This window comes from Microtus pennsylvanicus, chromosome 2 (genome assembly GCF_037038515.1).
Source record: "Microtus pennsylvanicus isolate mMicPen1 chromosome 2, mMicPen1.hap1, whole genome shotgun sequence".
NCBI lineage: Eukaryota > Metazoa > Chordata > Mammalia > Rodentia > Cricetidae > Microtus > Microtus pennsylvanicus.
In genome coordinates this window covers 123888774-123907172 of record NC_134580.1, presented here as the reverse complement: position 1 = coordinate 123907172, position 18399 = coordinate 123888774, and the positions used below count along the sequence as shown (strand labels likewise).

The window sequence follows — 18399 nt, the reverse complement described above, 5'->3', positions numbered from 1 at the left end:
AAAATAGAAACACATGTAGGTTGAACTTCATCCAACCAAGTAAGCTCAAATAAATAGAAAACAGAATATCTAATGTATCTGATGTGTAGTTCCCTTAAAAAATACTAATCATCTGAAATATCTTCCATAGATAATTCACATTCAATGGGCATCATCATCTACTTACCTTCACAGAAACACAAATTACATTAGAAAAATAAAGTAGAAAATATGAGTATGTGTAAGCTTGTGAGTACAGGTTCACCTTATATTATTTTATAAGCTACATTTCTGTGAAATACTTTCATGAAGCAGTTTGAATAGACGGTGCTTAACTATACGCTTAAATAGTTAAATGACATACTTGGTGACAGCCTTAATTTTCCCATGATAACATACTTTTTAAATGCAGTACTGTTCATCTTAAAGTTCTTACCTTTCCCTTCTTTTCTCTTGGCAAACCTTCACAATCCTTGACCTCATGTCCAAACTGATTACAAAGAGCACATGGTTTGGGTTTGTTTGGCTTGAATTCTTCTCTGATTATGGTGAAGTTAGGTTCATGTGTAGCAAGACCAAGCATAATAAGATCAGCTATCAATCAATAAGAAAAAAACGAATGAATGGCACTTTGGAAGAATCCTTTACCATAATCAAAGTACTACTAAACGATGACACAAGAAAAAGCCCCACGAAACAGAGCATAGGAAGCAAAAATCAAAAAGTAATCCTAGTAGTTGTTCTGTCTACAAAGCCATTCAGACATGAATCTACAACAAACCCCGACTCAGATTACATGTGGGAAACTACCCGTCGTAAAGTCAGTGACATGCTATCTAAAGTTTAAAGAAAACATAGAACAAAATTCCTGACAGGTGACCACAGTACAACAGCAAATCAACAGAGATTCCTTCTAAACTTAGGCAAGACATCTGGGAACTATCAACCAACCCTAAAATATCCACAACACAACAATACAACAACATATTCTGGCTTAACCCAAAAACAGAAAATCCTCAAAACGAAACATACCATCAGCTCCACACAAACAATGATGCGTATTTGGGTCATGGTTAGGCTGGGCTAAAAAAAAAAGAGAGAGAGAGAGAGACATATTTATAGAAACATATCATCTACAAAAGAAGTACCACAACTTGCCAAGTATTTTCTAGTTAACAGCCTTTTTGTTTGTTTACAGGCAGTGCTGGGAATAAAACCCAAAGTACTCCATGTGCAGGTAAATCTTTTACCAGTAAGTTATATCCCCAGCCTGCATTATATTTGTTAGAACAAATATACAATCAAACACTTTTGAATTTTACCTCTTTGTCTTCTAATGTAATCCATGATTTTGTGTTCTCCTTCACCAGGTGCACTAGCATCAGATAATATAACCTATTAAAAAAAGTTTAATATGTTTAGTTCATCTTCCCAGTTTCTACCAGAACAAAGAGGAAGACTGACTGCTTTAAGAAAAACAGATGATTTCGTTAATGTGGTGTTACTACGTGGAAAAAACTCTAAAGATGTGTGCTAAACACTAACAGTACACCACTGAATAACTAACCACATAGAGTGGAAAAGAATAACAGGACTAGGGTCAGATGCCCATTAGTACTACCAATCAATTCACAGACTCTGACTACTTACTATCAAGGATAAAGTATCAAACCCAAGAGCAATCAATAAAAGGTAGAGTTTACCAAGTCTAATTAAAAGGAAACACACCTTAAGCCACAATTACTGAATAGTTCACTCAAGCTTTATTTATCCATTTGCAAATGCAGTCCCACAACTTTAATCTGTTATCTAATGACATATCTACTTTCTAGTTAAAAACTACATTCTTACACATGTATTTTTAAGATTTATGAATTCCATTTTATAGCTTCACATGAGGTAAGAGAAAGAAATTGGCATTAAGAGAAAATTCAGCTATATAAAACCTGGCCATGAAAGGCATCCCATTTCCAATAACCTGGAAAGTTTCTCTTTCTTCTGACAGTCAACTAGCATTTTATGGGAGAAAATCATAAATAATATCAGTCATATCAAAGTACAGACTCAAATGGTCACTCTAATCTTTTTGAAGTACTAAAGTGTGAAACTTACTGTCAAATTTTTCCATCCAGGGTCATTATTTAAACGATCAGCTATGTAATAGCGAAGGCATTTAGCAAGATTGTCCATGAACTCAGTTCCCTAAAATGATAGAAAGAAAGAAATTAACCTACCATTTAAGAGTTAGCAGCAGCTAGCAAAACCTGAGACTACTTACTGGTGTAATACAGTTGCTGTCAAATCTTTCTTTTACTTCTTCTGGAGGAAGAAAGCCACCTAGACAAAAGAGACAATGTTTTTGTTTTCCCCATAAAAAGTGAAATAAACTAATCACCAAAAGTGAACAAGAAACAAAAACATTCAAATATAAAAGAAACATGTTATCATGTTATCACCTAAGAAAAAAATGACCCCCTCCAAGAAAACAGCATTTCCACCCTTCAATTTAAATAAAACTGTAACACAGTGGTCCTCAACCTCCCTAATGCTGCAATTATTTAAAACAGTTCCTCATGATGTGGTGACCCCCCAACCATATTATTTTCATATTGCTATTATCATGAATCATAATGTAAATATCTGATATACAGGAGATCTGATATGCAACTCCTGTAAAAGAGCCATTTGACTCTCAATGGTATTAATTATAACCTACAGGTTGAGAACCACGTCTTTAAGAAGACTGTCAACCATACAAAAGGTGCTACAACACCAGTAGAATAAAAATCATGAAGTCCTTCCTCTGTAACAAAAGAACATAAGCACTGGATGATGGTTTTAACTTTGACAATAGATATTAATAAATCATTAAGATATTCTTTTTTTTTTTTTTCGGTTTTTCAAGACAGGGTTTATCTGTAGCATTGGTGTCTGTCCCAGAACTAGCTCTTGTAGACCAGGCTGGCCTCGAACTCCCAGAGATCCGCCTGCCTCTGCCTCCTGAGTGCTGGGATTAAAGGCGTGCGCCACCACCGCCCGGCTTCATTAAGATATTCTGTCATAAACAAACTTTAAGAGTCTTAATTAAAGCCATGTCCAAAATAACTATATACTTACACACTTCCAAATAAATTAATATAGCATAATAAGATTTATAAATGCAGTCCATGACATCTTTTTCTCCAGCTGTAAAATCCAATTATAGCATCAAATAACATCATGGTTTTCCTGTCTATTATATTGCTATGGGTAGCACACATCAAAAAATAAACCTGATAAAACCAACCAGACATCACACCACACACATTGGGTTGGAGAAGAACCAGGTCTCAGTATCCCTTTCCCACTTCCCTCTTCTGTGAGACTTAGATCTAACCTAGGTACCCACCAAGAATTTTAAAGCTTTGGGAACTGCAGAAGAAAAGGGAAAAGTCCAAATTAAAGGCACGCTCTCCCTACCTTTTGCAAGTATTTCTTCTCTGACTCGCTGCTTCTCAATTGCTGCTTCCATTCCTTCCTTTGATGCTCTAAACCTCCTTGAACGCTGTTGGTTCATTTTGGCACGTGGTGCCTAAAAATGTATAGCTCATGTTTACATAATGCTATTCAAAATGTTCACAAGCAAATCTATACATTATTTTCCACCCTCTCTTTCTATCACCACAGTAAATCCAAACTGCCTCTTCTCAACTAGTACTGCTAAGTAATGAAATTTACTCATGGCCTATGTCACTTCAAAAGGGCAATCACCAATAAGAGGCTGGGAGGAGGTGGAAACTTGTTTTTTTTTCTCATTTTCTCAATAAAAAAAAAAGATTTTAAAAAAAAGAAAATATCAATGAATTACTGAAGTATCAGGCTTTTCTTTCTAAAATTAACAGTCAATATTTTTCACTAGTCAGCTGATTTTCATTGCAATATTCAGAAAGCTAAGAACAGAAGGAGACTTTTAAAGTATTTTAGCACTTACCACTCCATCTATTGCCATATAGAGAAGTCTTCTTGGTCTTACAATATTGAAAAGTCTGTCAATGTACTCAAAAATTGCAACCATCATTTCATCTTCATTTTTTGGTGCTGGTCTATAATTATAAGCAGACAATGTAATAGACTACATAGTACTTCTATGACCCGTGCTATCAATGGCAAAAAGGGACTACATACTTGTCTTCAGGATGAGTACAGGGATGGATGATTCCATTCATATCCAAATACAGATTATCAAACTCCACATCATTTGGATTAGGTTTACTGGCGTCAACTGGAATCTTTACACCATTGCATTCTTTTGGCTATGAAGAAATGATAATTTGATTGTTAAAATCTAAATAAGACAAGTACTAAGTTCAATATGAACCAATTTAATTTCAGAACTGGAAATAAAATACTTCAAGTACAAACAGAACTAAATTAACCCATTAAATGTGAATGGCTTCTAACTCAAGTTAATTATGTGAGATCACTGAGGTATCCACGTGGGTGGGGAGAGTCATCTTAGTGACTTCTCTCATCATTCACATCAAGTTCTGTCAATTTAACATAAAACGCTTTTCCACTCCCTTCCATGTCATGAGCACACCATGCTAGTACAATCATACATAGAAAGTCACAACTACCTTCCAACGACTGCCTCACCAGTACACAATCTCATTTCCAGTCCAGAGTTTAATCAGGAAAACACAAAAGCATCTTTGTCTAACCTTGCTTACTTTCCTAGTGCTTTCTATACCAAATAGCTAAACAATAAGCCTGCCCCACAACAATATTATGCAGCCTGTTCATTTCTCAAAAGTTCCTATAAACCAGGTATAGTACCTAACACCTGTACCCAGCACTCAGGAGGCTAAGAAGGAACAGTGTCCTGATTTTAAGGCTAATGGACTACAAAATAAATTCCACTATACAGTAAGTTATAGATTTATAGAGTAAGACCCTGTCTCAAAAGAAAACCTAAAAACAAAACAGAAGTTCCAAGAAAGTAATGTCATCTCACTACCCTTTCTGAATGCCTTCTTCCTCTCTACCAATACTCACTTCTTAAAATCTTAGTAACTTCAGCTAGACACAAATCAAGACACTTACTTGCTTCACAGTACATGTAACATATCACCCAAGAAAGGAACTGTTTTCTCCCTACATTTTCTTAGAATTTTGCTTATATTCTTGTAGTACCACTAGTTTTAGGATTAATTTGTCACTTCCACCCAACTACACTGTTAAACCCTTCAAAAAGTAGGGTTGTATTTTCAAAGGTTCTCAATTACACTTTTATAATGACAGTACTTGAAGGCACAGAGAAAAGCACGGGAATGACGACAAGACCATTTCAGAAAAGTGTTTACTCAGAGGAAGGAAAGGGCACGAAAGCAAGATTCAGTGTGTATTGTAATTGAGGGTGAGGGATATGGAAAAATGAAACTTTTGACAGGGGCTCAATCACAGTTCCAGGAAAGCCAGGACTACATATAGAGACACAAACAAACAATAAAAATATGTATATATCCCAAGTCTTTGGAAATTGTTCTAAGGACAAACAATAACTTTACCAAGAAAACCCATGAAAATGGATGCAAAAGAATGTACATATGGTACATTATTTTTTAGTAATGGTAGGAAGAGAAAAAGATGGAGCAGAAAAAAACATATTCAAAGAATACTGAAATTATTCCAAATTTAAAAACTATACCTAGAAGCTCTATGAACTCTAAACTACAGATAACATCACATTAAAATTCTGAAATATACAAAAAGAAAAAAATTATATGGTAAAAGGCAGGCTGGAGAATTGGCTCAGTGATTAAGAGTACTCAAGGCTCTTGCAAGGGACCCAAGGTTGATTCCCAGCACCCACATGGCACTCACAATCATCTGTAATCCCAGTCCCTGTGAATATGATGCTCTCTTCTAAACTCCAAAAGGCGCACGCGTGCACACACGCATGCAGGTAAAACACTCATACAGATAAAATAATAAATCTGGGCAGTGGTGGCACACACCTTTAGTCCCCAGTGGGCAGAGGCACGCAGATCTCTGTGAGTTCAAGGCCAGCCTGATTTACAAGAGCTAGTTCCAAGACAGGCTCCAAAGCTACAGAGAAACCCTGTCTCGAAAAACCAAAAAAAAAAAAAAAAAAAATACTAAATGCTAACCAAGGAAAATTCTATCTAGGAACTAAGAAAGTTATCATTAAACAATGAAGATGAAGGCCAGCAAGGTGGCTCAGAGGATAAAGGCCCTTGATGCCAAGCCACACTGCAGAAAGATCTGACCTTCACATGCACACCATGGCATGTACCCATGGCCTCCAAATAAATAAAATAAATATAATTTTAAAGCATTTAGGACAGTGAGATGGCTCATGAGGTAAAAGCACCTTGTTGACCAATCCTGGCCACCTGAATTTGATCCTCAAAAGCCCCAGAAATACGGACAAAGAACCAACTCTGAAAAATTGTCCTCTGACCTCCATAACACCATGGCATACAGTCACCATAATATACTATGCACACATAATAATAAAATTTTAAAGTGAAGGTGAAATAAAGACATCTCTGTGAAGAGAAACAAAATTTGTAGATAGCAGACTTGACTTCCAAGAAATATGAATCTTCTTCAGACTAAAGTGACTGTAAGATAATTCAAACTCTACAGTGATGACTTCAGAAAAATAATTTTTAAAAAGCAAAGAAGATAATAATCACTCAGTGTAAAAGAAAGTAAAGAACACAGGAAGAAAAACTATATGAAGCATAGGAAACAAAAAGTCAAATAGCAAACACAAATCCAAATATACTGGTAATTACAGCATAGATACAACAGAAAAAGTCAGTGGACCAAAATATATCTTATCTATAAGAAACAGAGTTGAGATTCAAACACGAAGAGTAGAAGTTAACAGAGAAAAGAAATCAGGCAAACAACCAATGAAAGAAAGGTGCAGTAGCTACACTGTATATGTATATTGTGTATGTATGTATGTGTGCCTGCTTGTTTACATGCCCACCACATGCATACAGGTATCCTTGGAGGCCAAAAGAAGGCATTGGATCCCATGGAACTGGAGTTGCAGGCACTTGTGAGCTACCAAAGGTAGGTACTGGGATATGAACATAGGTCTTCTTCAAGAGCAGCAAATACTCCTAACTACTGATCACCCTCCCCCAATACTTTTAATTTTTTAGCTACATTTTATTTGCTTTTTGTATGTGGAGGTAAGGAACATGCACATGCCACTAATCCTATGTAGGGATCAGAAAACCTACTAGAATCCTCTCCATCGTGTGAGTTACAGAGCTCAAACTCAGGTTACTGGGCTTGAAAACATATGCCTTTACCTACTGAGTCATCTCACCAGTCCACAAAACAGGATAAAAAAAATGTTAATAAAAGAACATCCTCTAGGGGCTGGAGAGATGGCTCAGTGGTTAAGAGCACTGGCTGCTCTTCCAGAGGCCCTGAGTTCAATTCCCAGCACCCACATGGCAGCTCACAACTGTCTATAACTCCAGTTCCAAAGGATCTAACACCTTCACACCAATGCACATAAAATAAAGTTAAATAATTTAAAAAAAAAAAAAGAACATCCTCTAGCAGGGTGGTGGTGGTGCACACCTTTAATCCCAGCATTTGGGAGGCAGGCAGAGACAGGTGGATCTGAGTTTGAGGCCAGTCTGGTCTATAGGATGATTTCCAGGACAGCCAAGGTTACATAGAGAAACTCTCTTGAAAAACCAAAAAGAAGAGGAAAAGGAAGAGAAGGAAGAGGAAGAAAGAGAAAAAGATCTTCTAGCTCCGTGACCTCCAAGCGTACACATGGTGCACATACCTAGATGCAGGCAAACATAAACATAAAAGCATACCTTTAAAAAAAGATCTCAAATCAAACCAGGCAAGGTGGCAAACATCTGTATTCCAGCACTCAGTCAGCTGAAACAACATGATCCTGAGCTTGAGGTTAGTTTTGCTTGCATAGCTAGACTACACTTTAATCATAATCACAATTAAAAAAAGAAGTATCTCAATAAACTTTCTCCATTTCAAGACCCCATGAAAAGGGATAAATCAAGTCTAACATAAACAAAAAGAATGCAAAACTAGAGTAGAAAATAATCAGAGAACAGGAGAAAAGTCAGTTAAACTAAAAGCTAATCCTTCAAAACGATCAATGAAACTGAGAGTCCTTTATTTAACTTGAGCAAGAAAAAGACTAAAATTACTAGAATGAGACACAAAAACTTACTTTACTGCCAACTTTAGAAACCAAAAATAATTATTAAAATACTACAAATAAACATATCAACAAATAAGCTAGCACAGACAAACATATTACTAGGAACATAAGTACCAAAACCATTCAGGAAGAGATGATGAAAGCAAGCCAATAATAAGTGAAGAAACTAATCAGTAATTCAAAACTGACCAGCAAGAAAGCCCCAGGCCAACGTGAATCCTACCAAGTATGCAAAAAGAATTCACACCACTTATTATTCATCAACCCTTTCCAACATTTCCTACTATGTTGTATAAAGCCAGTATCTTAACACCAAATCCAGACAAATCCTAGCAAGAAAAAAAGTTACAGATGAGTATCTCATGGGACTATTGATGCAAAAATCCTCAACAAAACACTAGCACATAATAGTCAGCCCCAACATCATACACACACACACACACACACACACACACACACACACACACACACACAGGGGGTGGGGAGAAAGTATATTCACAGCTAGGAGTCCCTGAGCTACCTTCACCGGGTTGGTGATCACCTTTCTCCTGTCACACAAAAATTTTGCATTCAAGTGACATTACAGACTAAGTGTATTAAGTGTATGCCCTCTTTTCTTTCTTTCTTTCTTTTTTTTTTTTTTCGCGAAAGGGTTTCACTGTAGCTTTGGAGCCTGTGCTGGAGCTCTTGTAGACCTGTACACCAGGCAAGCCTCGAACTCACACAGATCGGCCAGCTTCTGCCTCTGCCTCTGCCTCTCTCTGCCTCTCTCTCTCTCTCTCTCTCTCTCTCTCTCTCTCTCTCTCTCTCTCTCTCCTTCTTCCTTTCTTTTTTTATTTGGTTTTTTGTTTGTTTGTTTGTTTTTGTTTTTTTGAGACAGGGTTTCTCTGTGTAGATAGTGCTTGTATTAAAGGCAAGCGCCATCACCGCCCGGCTTTCTTTTCTTTCTTTCCTTTTTTTCTAAAACAGGGTTTCTTTGTGTAGCCTTGGCTGTTGCTCTGTAGACCAGGTTTGTTGTCTCTATAGAGCCTCAAGGGGAAATTGAAGTAGTTGGTTTTGGTAAAAGGGTCACTCACATCTGTGAAGGTCACCACCGACCAAGTCAGCTCTTCCCCTTCCCAGGGTAGGGATCATTCCCTGAGAGTCTTGCCTTCCCAACCCCCCACTTCCTCCACCACCAGGGTGTGGCAGGCAGAGCTGAGTGAAGCCACAAGGGCCAGTCTGTCATGGTGTGGCTTGTGACACCAGTCCTGGGAAAATGAAAACAGTCTCTGTAAATGCTCTGGGAATGATGGCAGCTTGACGCTCACCTCCATTCAGAGCCCCTCTGAGTTTCCAAGGAAACACTGACTGCTTATTTATCAAACACCTGATCGGTGCCAGAAAGCCGAACCAAAGTGTGTTTTCCAAGAATTCCCAGTAATGAGAAAGGGAAATGGACTAGGGCTCTGAGACCTAACCAAGAAGCCAACTGCAATTGCTACTCACTTGCAAAGAAAAGCTAGTTTTCTTCAATGGAATCCTGCTGAGTACACTAACCACACTTGAGGGCAGGCCCCATGCCCAGCAGCAGATGGCCAACACAGAGCAAACCCCATGGTATTTTTGTAGACTTTTTGTCCCAGTGTGCTTTGGGTACTTTTTTTTTTTTTTGGTCTTATTGGTCTGCTTGTATGTCATGGTTTCCAATTTTGTATTTTTTTTTTTTTTGGTGTGTTTATTTCTTTTTTAAAATTCTTTTTTGTTGTTCTTACCAACTCGTTTGCTTTCTAAAAAGTGAGAAAAAAGATGTGGGTGGGGAGATTGGAAGGATCTGGGAGGAGGGGAAACTGTAACCAGAATATATTGTATGAAAAATACTTTTTCAATAAAAAATGTACGAAAAAAAACTTAACTCAATATATCATACTAATATCACAACATGGGTTACATAGTGAGACCCCCATCTCAAAAAATAAAACACAAATCACCCACTAAAAGACACTGTTAGAATTGTACAAATAATTTTTTTTGCAAATATATAAGCAAAAAGAAAACTTTAGTGAACTGAACACAACAATAATAATAATAACCAATATAATATGACCTCTGGGGTCTTTCCAAGGAAGGCACACTAGGTTTAAGCATTAAAAAAAAGATCAAAATAATGAACAAAGAGACTTAAACTTCTTTAAGAAAATAAGAGAAGAGCTTGAATGATCTTGACATAAACTTGTTTTTAACAACGATGCAGAAATTTAAAAGAGAAAACTTACTAAACTCATCATTATAATCTAAGATTTTCCACAGCTGTTCTTCCAGAGGACCTGGATTCAGTTCCCAACACATACAGGGCTCAAAACTCTGTAACTCCAGTTCCAAGTGTTCTCACTCCCTCTTCTGGTGTCTCAGGCACTGTACATCCATGGTGCACAGACCTTTGTACATCCAAGCAAAACAATCATAAACATAAAATTTTTAATTTTAGGTATTCTTTTAAGTAAGAGTAATCTGAAGATTAACAGAAAATATATGCAAAATATTTATCAACCTAAAGACCTCTATCTAGAATATCTAAATAAAACCGAACATAATTTCACATATGGTCAAAAAAATTGGAACAGACCTTCTGCCTAAGAAGATACATAGGGCACTTGATAAAATGCTTTATTATCATTTGTCCCTAGGAAAATGCAAGTTTAAAACCACAATCAGATGACATTACGCTATAATATCTAAACCTAGAAGACAAACCATCAGTAATGAAGCAACTGAGAACTCTCAAATGCTGCTCAAGTCAAAAAGACAGAACTGATTTGCAACAAAAGGCTGGAGGACTGATTTTTCTTGCAAAATCATACACCTACCACAGAATCTCATCATTTCACTCCTAGATTTCCACACATAAAAGGAAGTATATGTGTCCATTTGAAGTGTATGCAGATGCTCATGGGTTTTATAACAGCCCCAAACTAGAAACAAGGCAAATGTTCCTTACTGAGAAGAATGAAAAAACAAACAAATATAACACAACCACAAGACAATATGTTACCAATCTCGAAAAGATTAGCTAGATTGACTGATCCTGTGCTTACTTCAGCAGTACATACTCAAACTGTAACAAACAGGGAAGATAAGCATGGCCTTAGCATAATACCGACTACTATTCCTTAATCAAATTAGCCACAAGAGAGGATATTCAAATTGATAAAGTTAGAAGTGAAAAGGGGACAACATAATAAATAGTAAAGAAATTCAGAGGCCCATTAGAGAATACTTTGAAAACTCTATTTCAATAAACTGGAAAATCTAGAAGTGGATAAATTACTAGACCCTTATGACCGAACAAATTAAATTTAGAATTTATGCTCAGTGAAAGTGAAGCTGTAATAGAATCTCCCAACAAAGAAACCCAGGCTAGGGCAAATTCATCGCTAAATTCTACCAGATCTTTTTTTTTTTTTTTTTTGGTTTTTCGAGACAGGGTTTCTCTGTAGCTTTGGGGCCTGTCCCAGAACTAGCTCTTGTAGACCAGGCTGGCCTCAAACTCCCAGAGATCTGCCTGCCTCTGCCTCCCAAGTGCTGGGATTAAAGGCATGCGCCACCACCGCCCAGCTTTCTACCAGATCTTTAAATAAGAAATGACACCAATGTTCCTCAAACTGTTCCAGAAAATAGAAAGAATTCAGCTAACCTCATTCTTGAAAAAATAGTACGACTCTGACACAAAGAAATATGGACACAACAACAAAACTACAGGTAGATCAGTCTTCCCTGTGAACACAGATACAAAACTCTCATTACAACACTTTCAAACTAAATTTAACAACACATTTAAAAAGATCTTATAACCAAGTTTGTTTCATCCCAGGGACACAGGGATTATTTAACATATACAAATCAGTGTACACAAATCTAATACACCATAAATTAGAGCAAAGGTAGGAAAATCATATGATCTCAGATGCAGAAAAGACCTCCAACAAAGTTCAACACTCCTTTATGATAAAGCCCTCAAGAAATTAGGAATAGAAGAAGTATACTTCAACATAACTAATGTTATATATGAGCAACACAGTCAATAGTGAATAAGGGAAAATACAAAACCATTTTCTCTAAAAACAGAAACAAGACAGAGATGTCTGCTCTATCCACTCGTATTTCCAATACAGCACTGGAATTCTTAGCTGGAGAAATAAAGCAAGAAAATGAAACCTGATACAAACAGGAAAGTAAATTATTCCTATTTGCAGATTGAATGTTCTATACTCAAAAGGTGCTAAGGATGGGTTAACCGAGATGGCTCACTAGATAAAAGCTATTATCACTGCATACATATGCTCACACACAAATACATTTAAGGATACCCTAAAAATTCTACCAGAAAAATCTCAGAGCAGATAAACATCTTCAGTGAAATATCATAATATAAAATCAACATTAAAATAAAACCAGCAAAAGGGCCAGCAAGATAGCTTTGGGATAAAGGTAACTATCAACAAGCCTGATGAACTGAGCTTGAACCCCAGGACCTACATGGTGGAGAGAACCAAATTTGTTCTCTGACCTCCACAGACACACCAAGGCACAGCCATATACAAACATATGCACACACAAAATAAAGTATGGTTGTTTTGTTTTTTTGTTTTACTCAGTAACAGCTGAGAATAAGTGACTATTAAGTGTTCATCCCTAAATGGACATCAACTTTCATGCCACCAAGGCTAAGGGAACATCATGGAAGAGGAAAAATCTAAGTTCTAGAGGGTGGAAAAGGGTGCTGCAAAATGCTGTCTTATGGACATGACATGGTCATTGCACTCATGAGAAGCTGGAATTACCAGCACAAAACCTATACAAGACCAAGCCAGTCAACATTCCAGCAAGGATGAGGGAAGGACTCATAAAGTGCTGCCCCTAGCTAGAGAAGGGAGTCAATTTTCTTTGGGGGTATAACTTCCAGTACATTGTTGATGCCCCAGTCCAACAACACCCCCATATACATGTGAACAGTATTATTTGGATTCAATCCAGATGTATCATTTGAAAAGACAAAACAAGACAAATGGCAAACATATCCCAGCACTAGAAAGGCAGATAGATATATTGTGAGTTAGAGGTCAGCCTGGTCTCAAATAACAGCAGTTTGTCTACATACAATAATGAACATGCTGAGAAACTAGGGAAAAAAATCCCATCACAACAGCTTCAAAAACAAAGTCAACAAACCCCATTCTACAGTAAGTATGATCAAGAAGGTAAAAGAACTCTATAATGAGGTTATGCCTCAATAGGTAAGTGTGCATGCTCTGTAAGAACTGAGAATCTAATTCTGAATCCCAGGATCTATGTTGCAAAAAGCAGGCTGCGCCTAACTGTAACCTAGAGTTGGGAAGGTCACACAAGGAGATCTTGGACATTTGCTAGCTAGTTAGCCTCATCTAAAAAGTGAGCTTCAGTTCAGTGAGAAACCCTGTCTTAAATGAATAAAGTAGGAAGTAAGTAAGAAAGATACCCAATGTCCTCCTTCAGCCTCTTCACATAACAAGTACAGCACAAGCAACCACATACCCATGTGCATGCACCACACAAATATCTCCAAAATAAAACACTAAAGAAAGCACACACTAGGAGACGAAAACCTCCCATACCTTGGATTGACCCAAGAGCAATCCAGACTCAATATAATCTATATAAAAGTTCCAATGACATTCTCTACAGAGAGAAATAAAATTCATAAGGCAGCACAAAAAGTCAAAGCAATCCTGAGCAGAAAGAACACTAGAGGTGTCACTCAAGCTCAAATTATACAACAGAGCTGTGGTAACAAAAACAGCATTGTTACCAATCACAAGACATGTAAAAAAGAAATAAAATAGAGGACCCAGAAATAAAACAGCAATAGCCTTCATGCATTTGACACAAGGGCCAAAAAAAAAAAATGCCAGAGAAAAACAGTCTCTTCAACATTTCTACAGAACTGAGTATTACATGCAAAAGAACAAACCAGACCGTATCTCTTTAGTACAAAATTTCAAAATTAGATCAAAACCTTAAATGCTAGACCTGAAACTCTACAACTACCAAAAGAAAATTATTATGCTAAACAAGCAGGCTAAGACAAATAATGCATGCATGCTCTCATGAGGATTCCAGACTTGTGCTGAAAGAAGGGAGTGACAATGAGAATGTGACAATGAAATTCGTTAACAAATATATATTTTTTAAAACTGTAAAAAAATAAAAAATAAAAAAAATAAAAAAAAACTGTAGAAAGGATCCTGAGTTCCTGGAAAGTTTGAGCTATTGTTTCAAATATGAAAGCGATGCAACAATATCAATCTCAAAGTCTAACTATGTAACATCAAAGTCAATGAGCCATGAAGACTATTAGTAGGGGTCAACCACAAGTTCAACTGGGTTAAGGTGCTTGCTTAGAAAAAAAGAACCAAGTTCACAAAGTTGTCTTCTGACTTCCATACACATGCCAAGGCACACATGTTATTGTCCCTCACTTCTGTTCAGGGTGCACGCGTGTCTGCACACACACACACATACATACACACCCAAAAACTTTCACTAGGCACTGGTGGCACACACCTTTAACCCCAGCACCTGGGAGGCAGAGGCAGGTACATCTCTGAGTTCCAGGTCAGCTTGGTCTACATAATGAGTTTCAGGACAGCCAGAGCTACACAGAGAAACACTGTCTTGAAAAACAAAAACTAAGAAGAGAAAGAAAAAAATCCTCTCACCCACATTCTTCTAAACAACACTAATAAAACTGACCGATTCACACAAAGTCAATGTAGGAGGGTAACTAGTTGGGAATAAAGATGAGCAAGAGAGGAGCAAGACACTGTAAGGGAAGGACAACTGGTATCTAGAGGTGTCAATATGTGCAAAAGGCACAATGAAAAGTAAAAAACTGATCAATTCCAAAGAATGAAATGGAGGGTCATACATTTAGAAGCATGGCTTTTTTCATACTGGTACTGACAGTTATCAGCTGTTTGTTCTAAGCACCTATTAACATATTATCAATAAAGTGTTCAAACAGTGTCTGATACATTGTAAATGCTATCAAAATCTTGGTTAAATAAACAAATATCACATAAACAGTCAGGCCTACTGGCCATCACCTTCAATCCTGGCACTTGGGAGGCAGAGACAGGCAGATCTATGAGTTCCAGGCCAACCAGAGTTACATAGTGAGACAGTGTCTTAAAAAATGAAAATTTAAACTGAACTTTTCATCAACAATAATAGCTGAAAAGAATGGTTCCAACACCTTCATGGGAATTGGGTTTCCAACTTGGACTCAATCATGGGGAGAATAAAGGTATTTTGGAACCTAAAATGAAAACTCAGAACAGAAAACAGAAAATTCAGGTAACACACAGTGGCATTTCCTAAGAATTCAATTCAAAAACAAAAATGAAGGGCCACTTTAAGCCAAGAAAGATAAAATTCAGGAAACAGTAATTCCCAGGAATCACCTCCAGGAAGCATACTGAAAAAAATTGTTGTGAAGAAAACGGACATAAAGACGAAATGGGAGTGCCAATGTACGTGGTAATCCCTAATCCCAGCACGCAGGAGGCTGAGTGGGAGAGCCTGGAGTTTGTGGCTAAGCATTGATTCTTCATCCAAGGAAAAATTAAAGAGGCTTAATGAACAAAAGGACTTGACAGAATTCATGATAAAATAATTTGCATGGGGAAAGGTAAGAGGGGTGAAAGATGAGGAAATTGGAGGGGCCAGTTTAAATAAAAGATAAGCAACCTAAATTAATCACATATATAACAGTCAGCAAGACCACTTCTCTCGCAGTTCATATGGTCAAAGCTTTGACAATCTTGAATGAGAACTAAAGTACAGCTGACTGGACTTAAGACAGTTTGAGGGGGAAAAGCTAACATCAGCCTTAGAAACTAGAAAAGGATTACTTTGTATAGACCACAGAAACTAGTAAAATGATACTTTATAAAGGCGACAGAATTTCTGTTTTGAGAGAGGGTCTCACATGTAAGCCTTGGTTTGCTTTGAACTCCTATGTAGAGTAGGCTGACCTGGAACTCATAGATCAGCCTGTCTCTGCCTCCTGAGTGCGAGGGTAAAGGCATGAGCGTGATAAAAATTTAAAGGCATTCTCGGTTAAATTACAAAATTTATCATTGTCAGATATGTGTATTAGCATTAGGAAGGCAGAGTGGCGGTAAATAAATGTCTAGTTCCTCTTCCACCTAGAATTAGATAGACCTGAGACCCATAAACCAAATATAAACACAGTGAGAAATAGAACCACAACAGTTCAAAGTGACTTTGAAGAGAAGCCCAGACCGAAAAGGACGGATAAAGGAACTGTTGCTTTCCCTTTGGCCGAGGGAAACAAAGTTTTACAAGGAAACAATGATTCAGCTTAGCAATTTGTCTTTTGAGAACACAAGAAATGCTAGGACTGTCACCAAAACAACGCGTGTGGTTTCTTCTAAGAAAGGAGGTCAAAAAAAAAAAAAAAGCAAATAACCTAAAGCAGGAGAAATAGGTTCTTGAAGACAGGAGAGTACTAGGTTCTAAAGCCAAAAGTGGGAGGGGACACATGTGTACGGAACTTTTTCAATCCAGAAATTCTAACTGAGAGTACAAAGTCGAACTCAGACAGAATCACGAAAACGATGAAAATAAAACCCACGAATCGGAACGGCTAAAAGCCTACCCACAAACTCGTAAACTAACACCACTTGAGAATCCGGAAAGTGAAACAGCAATCTGCTCTGCAGCCCTACAGCGGAGCCCGCTCTGGCAACCGACGGCTCCCCCGTCCCAGTCCTTCGGAACTAGCCGCTCTGCGCGTACGGTTAACAGCAACAGATGGCCAGGCTCGGGTGAAAAACACGCGATCCGGCCACCGGAAACAATACGCGTGTGGACCAGCAAGCGGTCCCCATCCTGCCATCCCTGCAGCCCGCGTCAGGGGTCTACCCAGCCAGGGCGCCCTTCCGAGCCCTGAGCTGCACCGGCAGTCAAGGAAACAAAGCCGTGGACAGAGGCCGGGGTGTCGGGCTTGGCAGGCGGAAGAGGAGCCGCCCAAGCCCCCACGGACGCCCCCACTCTCCCTCGCTCTGCCCTGACCGTCTCCGGAACCGCGAACCCGCGGGGCGGCCCGCGAGGCTGCCTGGGGCAGGCGCCCGGCTCCTAGGGCCGCGGCCTAGACGTGCCGCGCCGGGTCCCCACCACGGCGTGATGACCGCCTCCTCACCTTCTCCTCCACGCAGTTGACAATGATGGACGGATACTTGCGACTGAGCCAGCGGAAGAACGCCGGGACTCCCATGACCAGCGGGCGGCACGGAGCAGCGGCCGGGCCAGCGGGCTAGTGTAACCAACGGGACTGGCAGGAGCAGCGGGCGCGGGCAGCGACACTTCCTCTCACGTGCGGTCAGGGACCGGAAGTGGCGTCACGCCCCGCCGCGGGGGAAGCCGGGAAAGGAGCTCGGCTAAGCTCCTAGACGGCACAAGTTGTGGCTGGCTTGGGCAGTCTGTGTGGCGAGATAGTAAGGCCTGGCTCGCGGCGTTCTAGGATCGAGCCTTCCAGAGCCAGGCTCCGGGCCTCCATCTTCGCCCGCAATAGTCCCCAGGACGCGTGGCACAGCAGGCCTGCGGTAGCAGGGTCTTGCCGGTGTGGTTACTACTTTCGAAAGGCGTGGCCTATCTCGCTTCCTTTCGCACTGATCAGTCTTGGGCTGCGCTCTAGTTTCCATTTCCTTGTTTCTCTCATTTTGATGCTACTGTACCAGGCAGAACTATGAAAAAGCATCACAGGATATTTTACAATTTAAAAAAAACTGCTTTGCATAAACAACTTTAAAAATGTTCAAGAATTATTTTTGATTATTAGTATGTGTGTATGTCTGTGTGTGGGTATGTGCATGAGGGCTAGAACCTGTGGAGGCCAGAGGCGTCAGATTCTCTGGAACTGGAGTTACAAACCTCCATAATTTGTTTGATGTGGGTGTCGGGAGTCGAACTCTGCTCTTTTGGAAGAGCAGTATGGATTCTTTGCTGCTGTGCCATTTCTCAGGCCGACAAGTCACTTTAAATAGTTGCAGAGGCTAGCAAGAATTTGCTGAACCTTGCCTCTCTACTCACTCAGTGTATCAACACTTACTAGTGTGTTCTAGCATTTGTTGCGCACTTACAATGTGCTA

General features: G+C 38.9%; 1 protein-coding gene across 1 annotated transcript in view; it reads right to left on the bottom strand.

The window, feature by feature from the left end:
• Window positions 1-17615, bottom strand: part of Xrn2 (5'-3' exoribonuclease 2) — a 70016-nt gene extending 52401 nt beyond the window's left edge. The window contains exons 1-9 of the mRNA XM_075962388.1: window positions 17451-17615; window positions 4144-4271; window positions 3950-4061; window positions 3439-3550; window positions 2258-2316; window positions 2092-2181; window positions 1302-1374; window positions 1012-1062; window positions 416-573 (exon numbers count right to left, since the gene is read on the bottom strand). Coding sequence (XP_075818503.1) covers window positions 416-573; window positions 1012-1062; window positions 1302-1374; window positions 2092-2181; window positions 2258-2316; window positions 3439-3550; window positions 3950-4061; window positions 4144-4271; window positions 17451-17525 — 858 coding nt within the window. The 5' untranslated portion in view covers window positions 17526-17615. The remainder of the gene's footprint in view (window positions 1-415; window positions 574-1011; window positions 1063-1301; window positions 1375-2091; window positions 2182-2257; window positions 2317-3438; window positions 3551-3949; window positions 4062-4143; window positions 4272-17450) is intronic.
• Window positions 17616-18399: the final 784 nt, after the last annotated feature.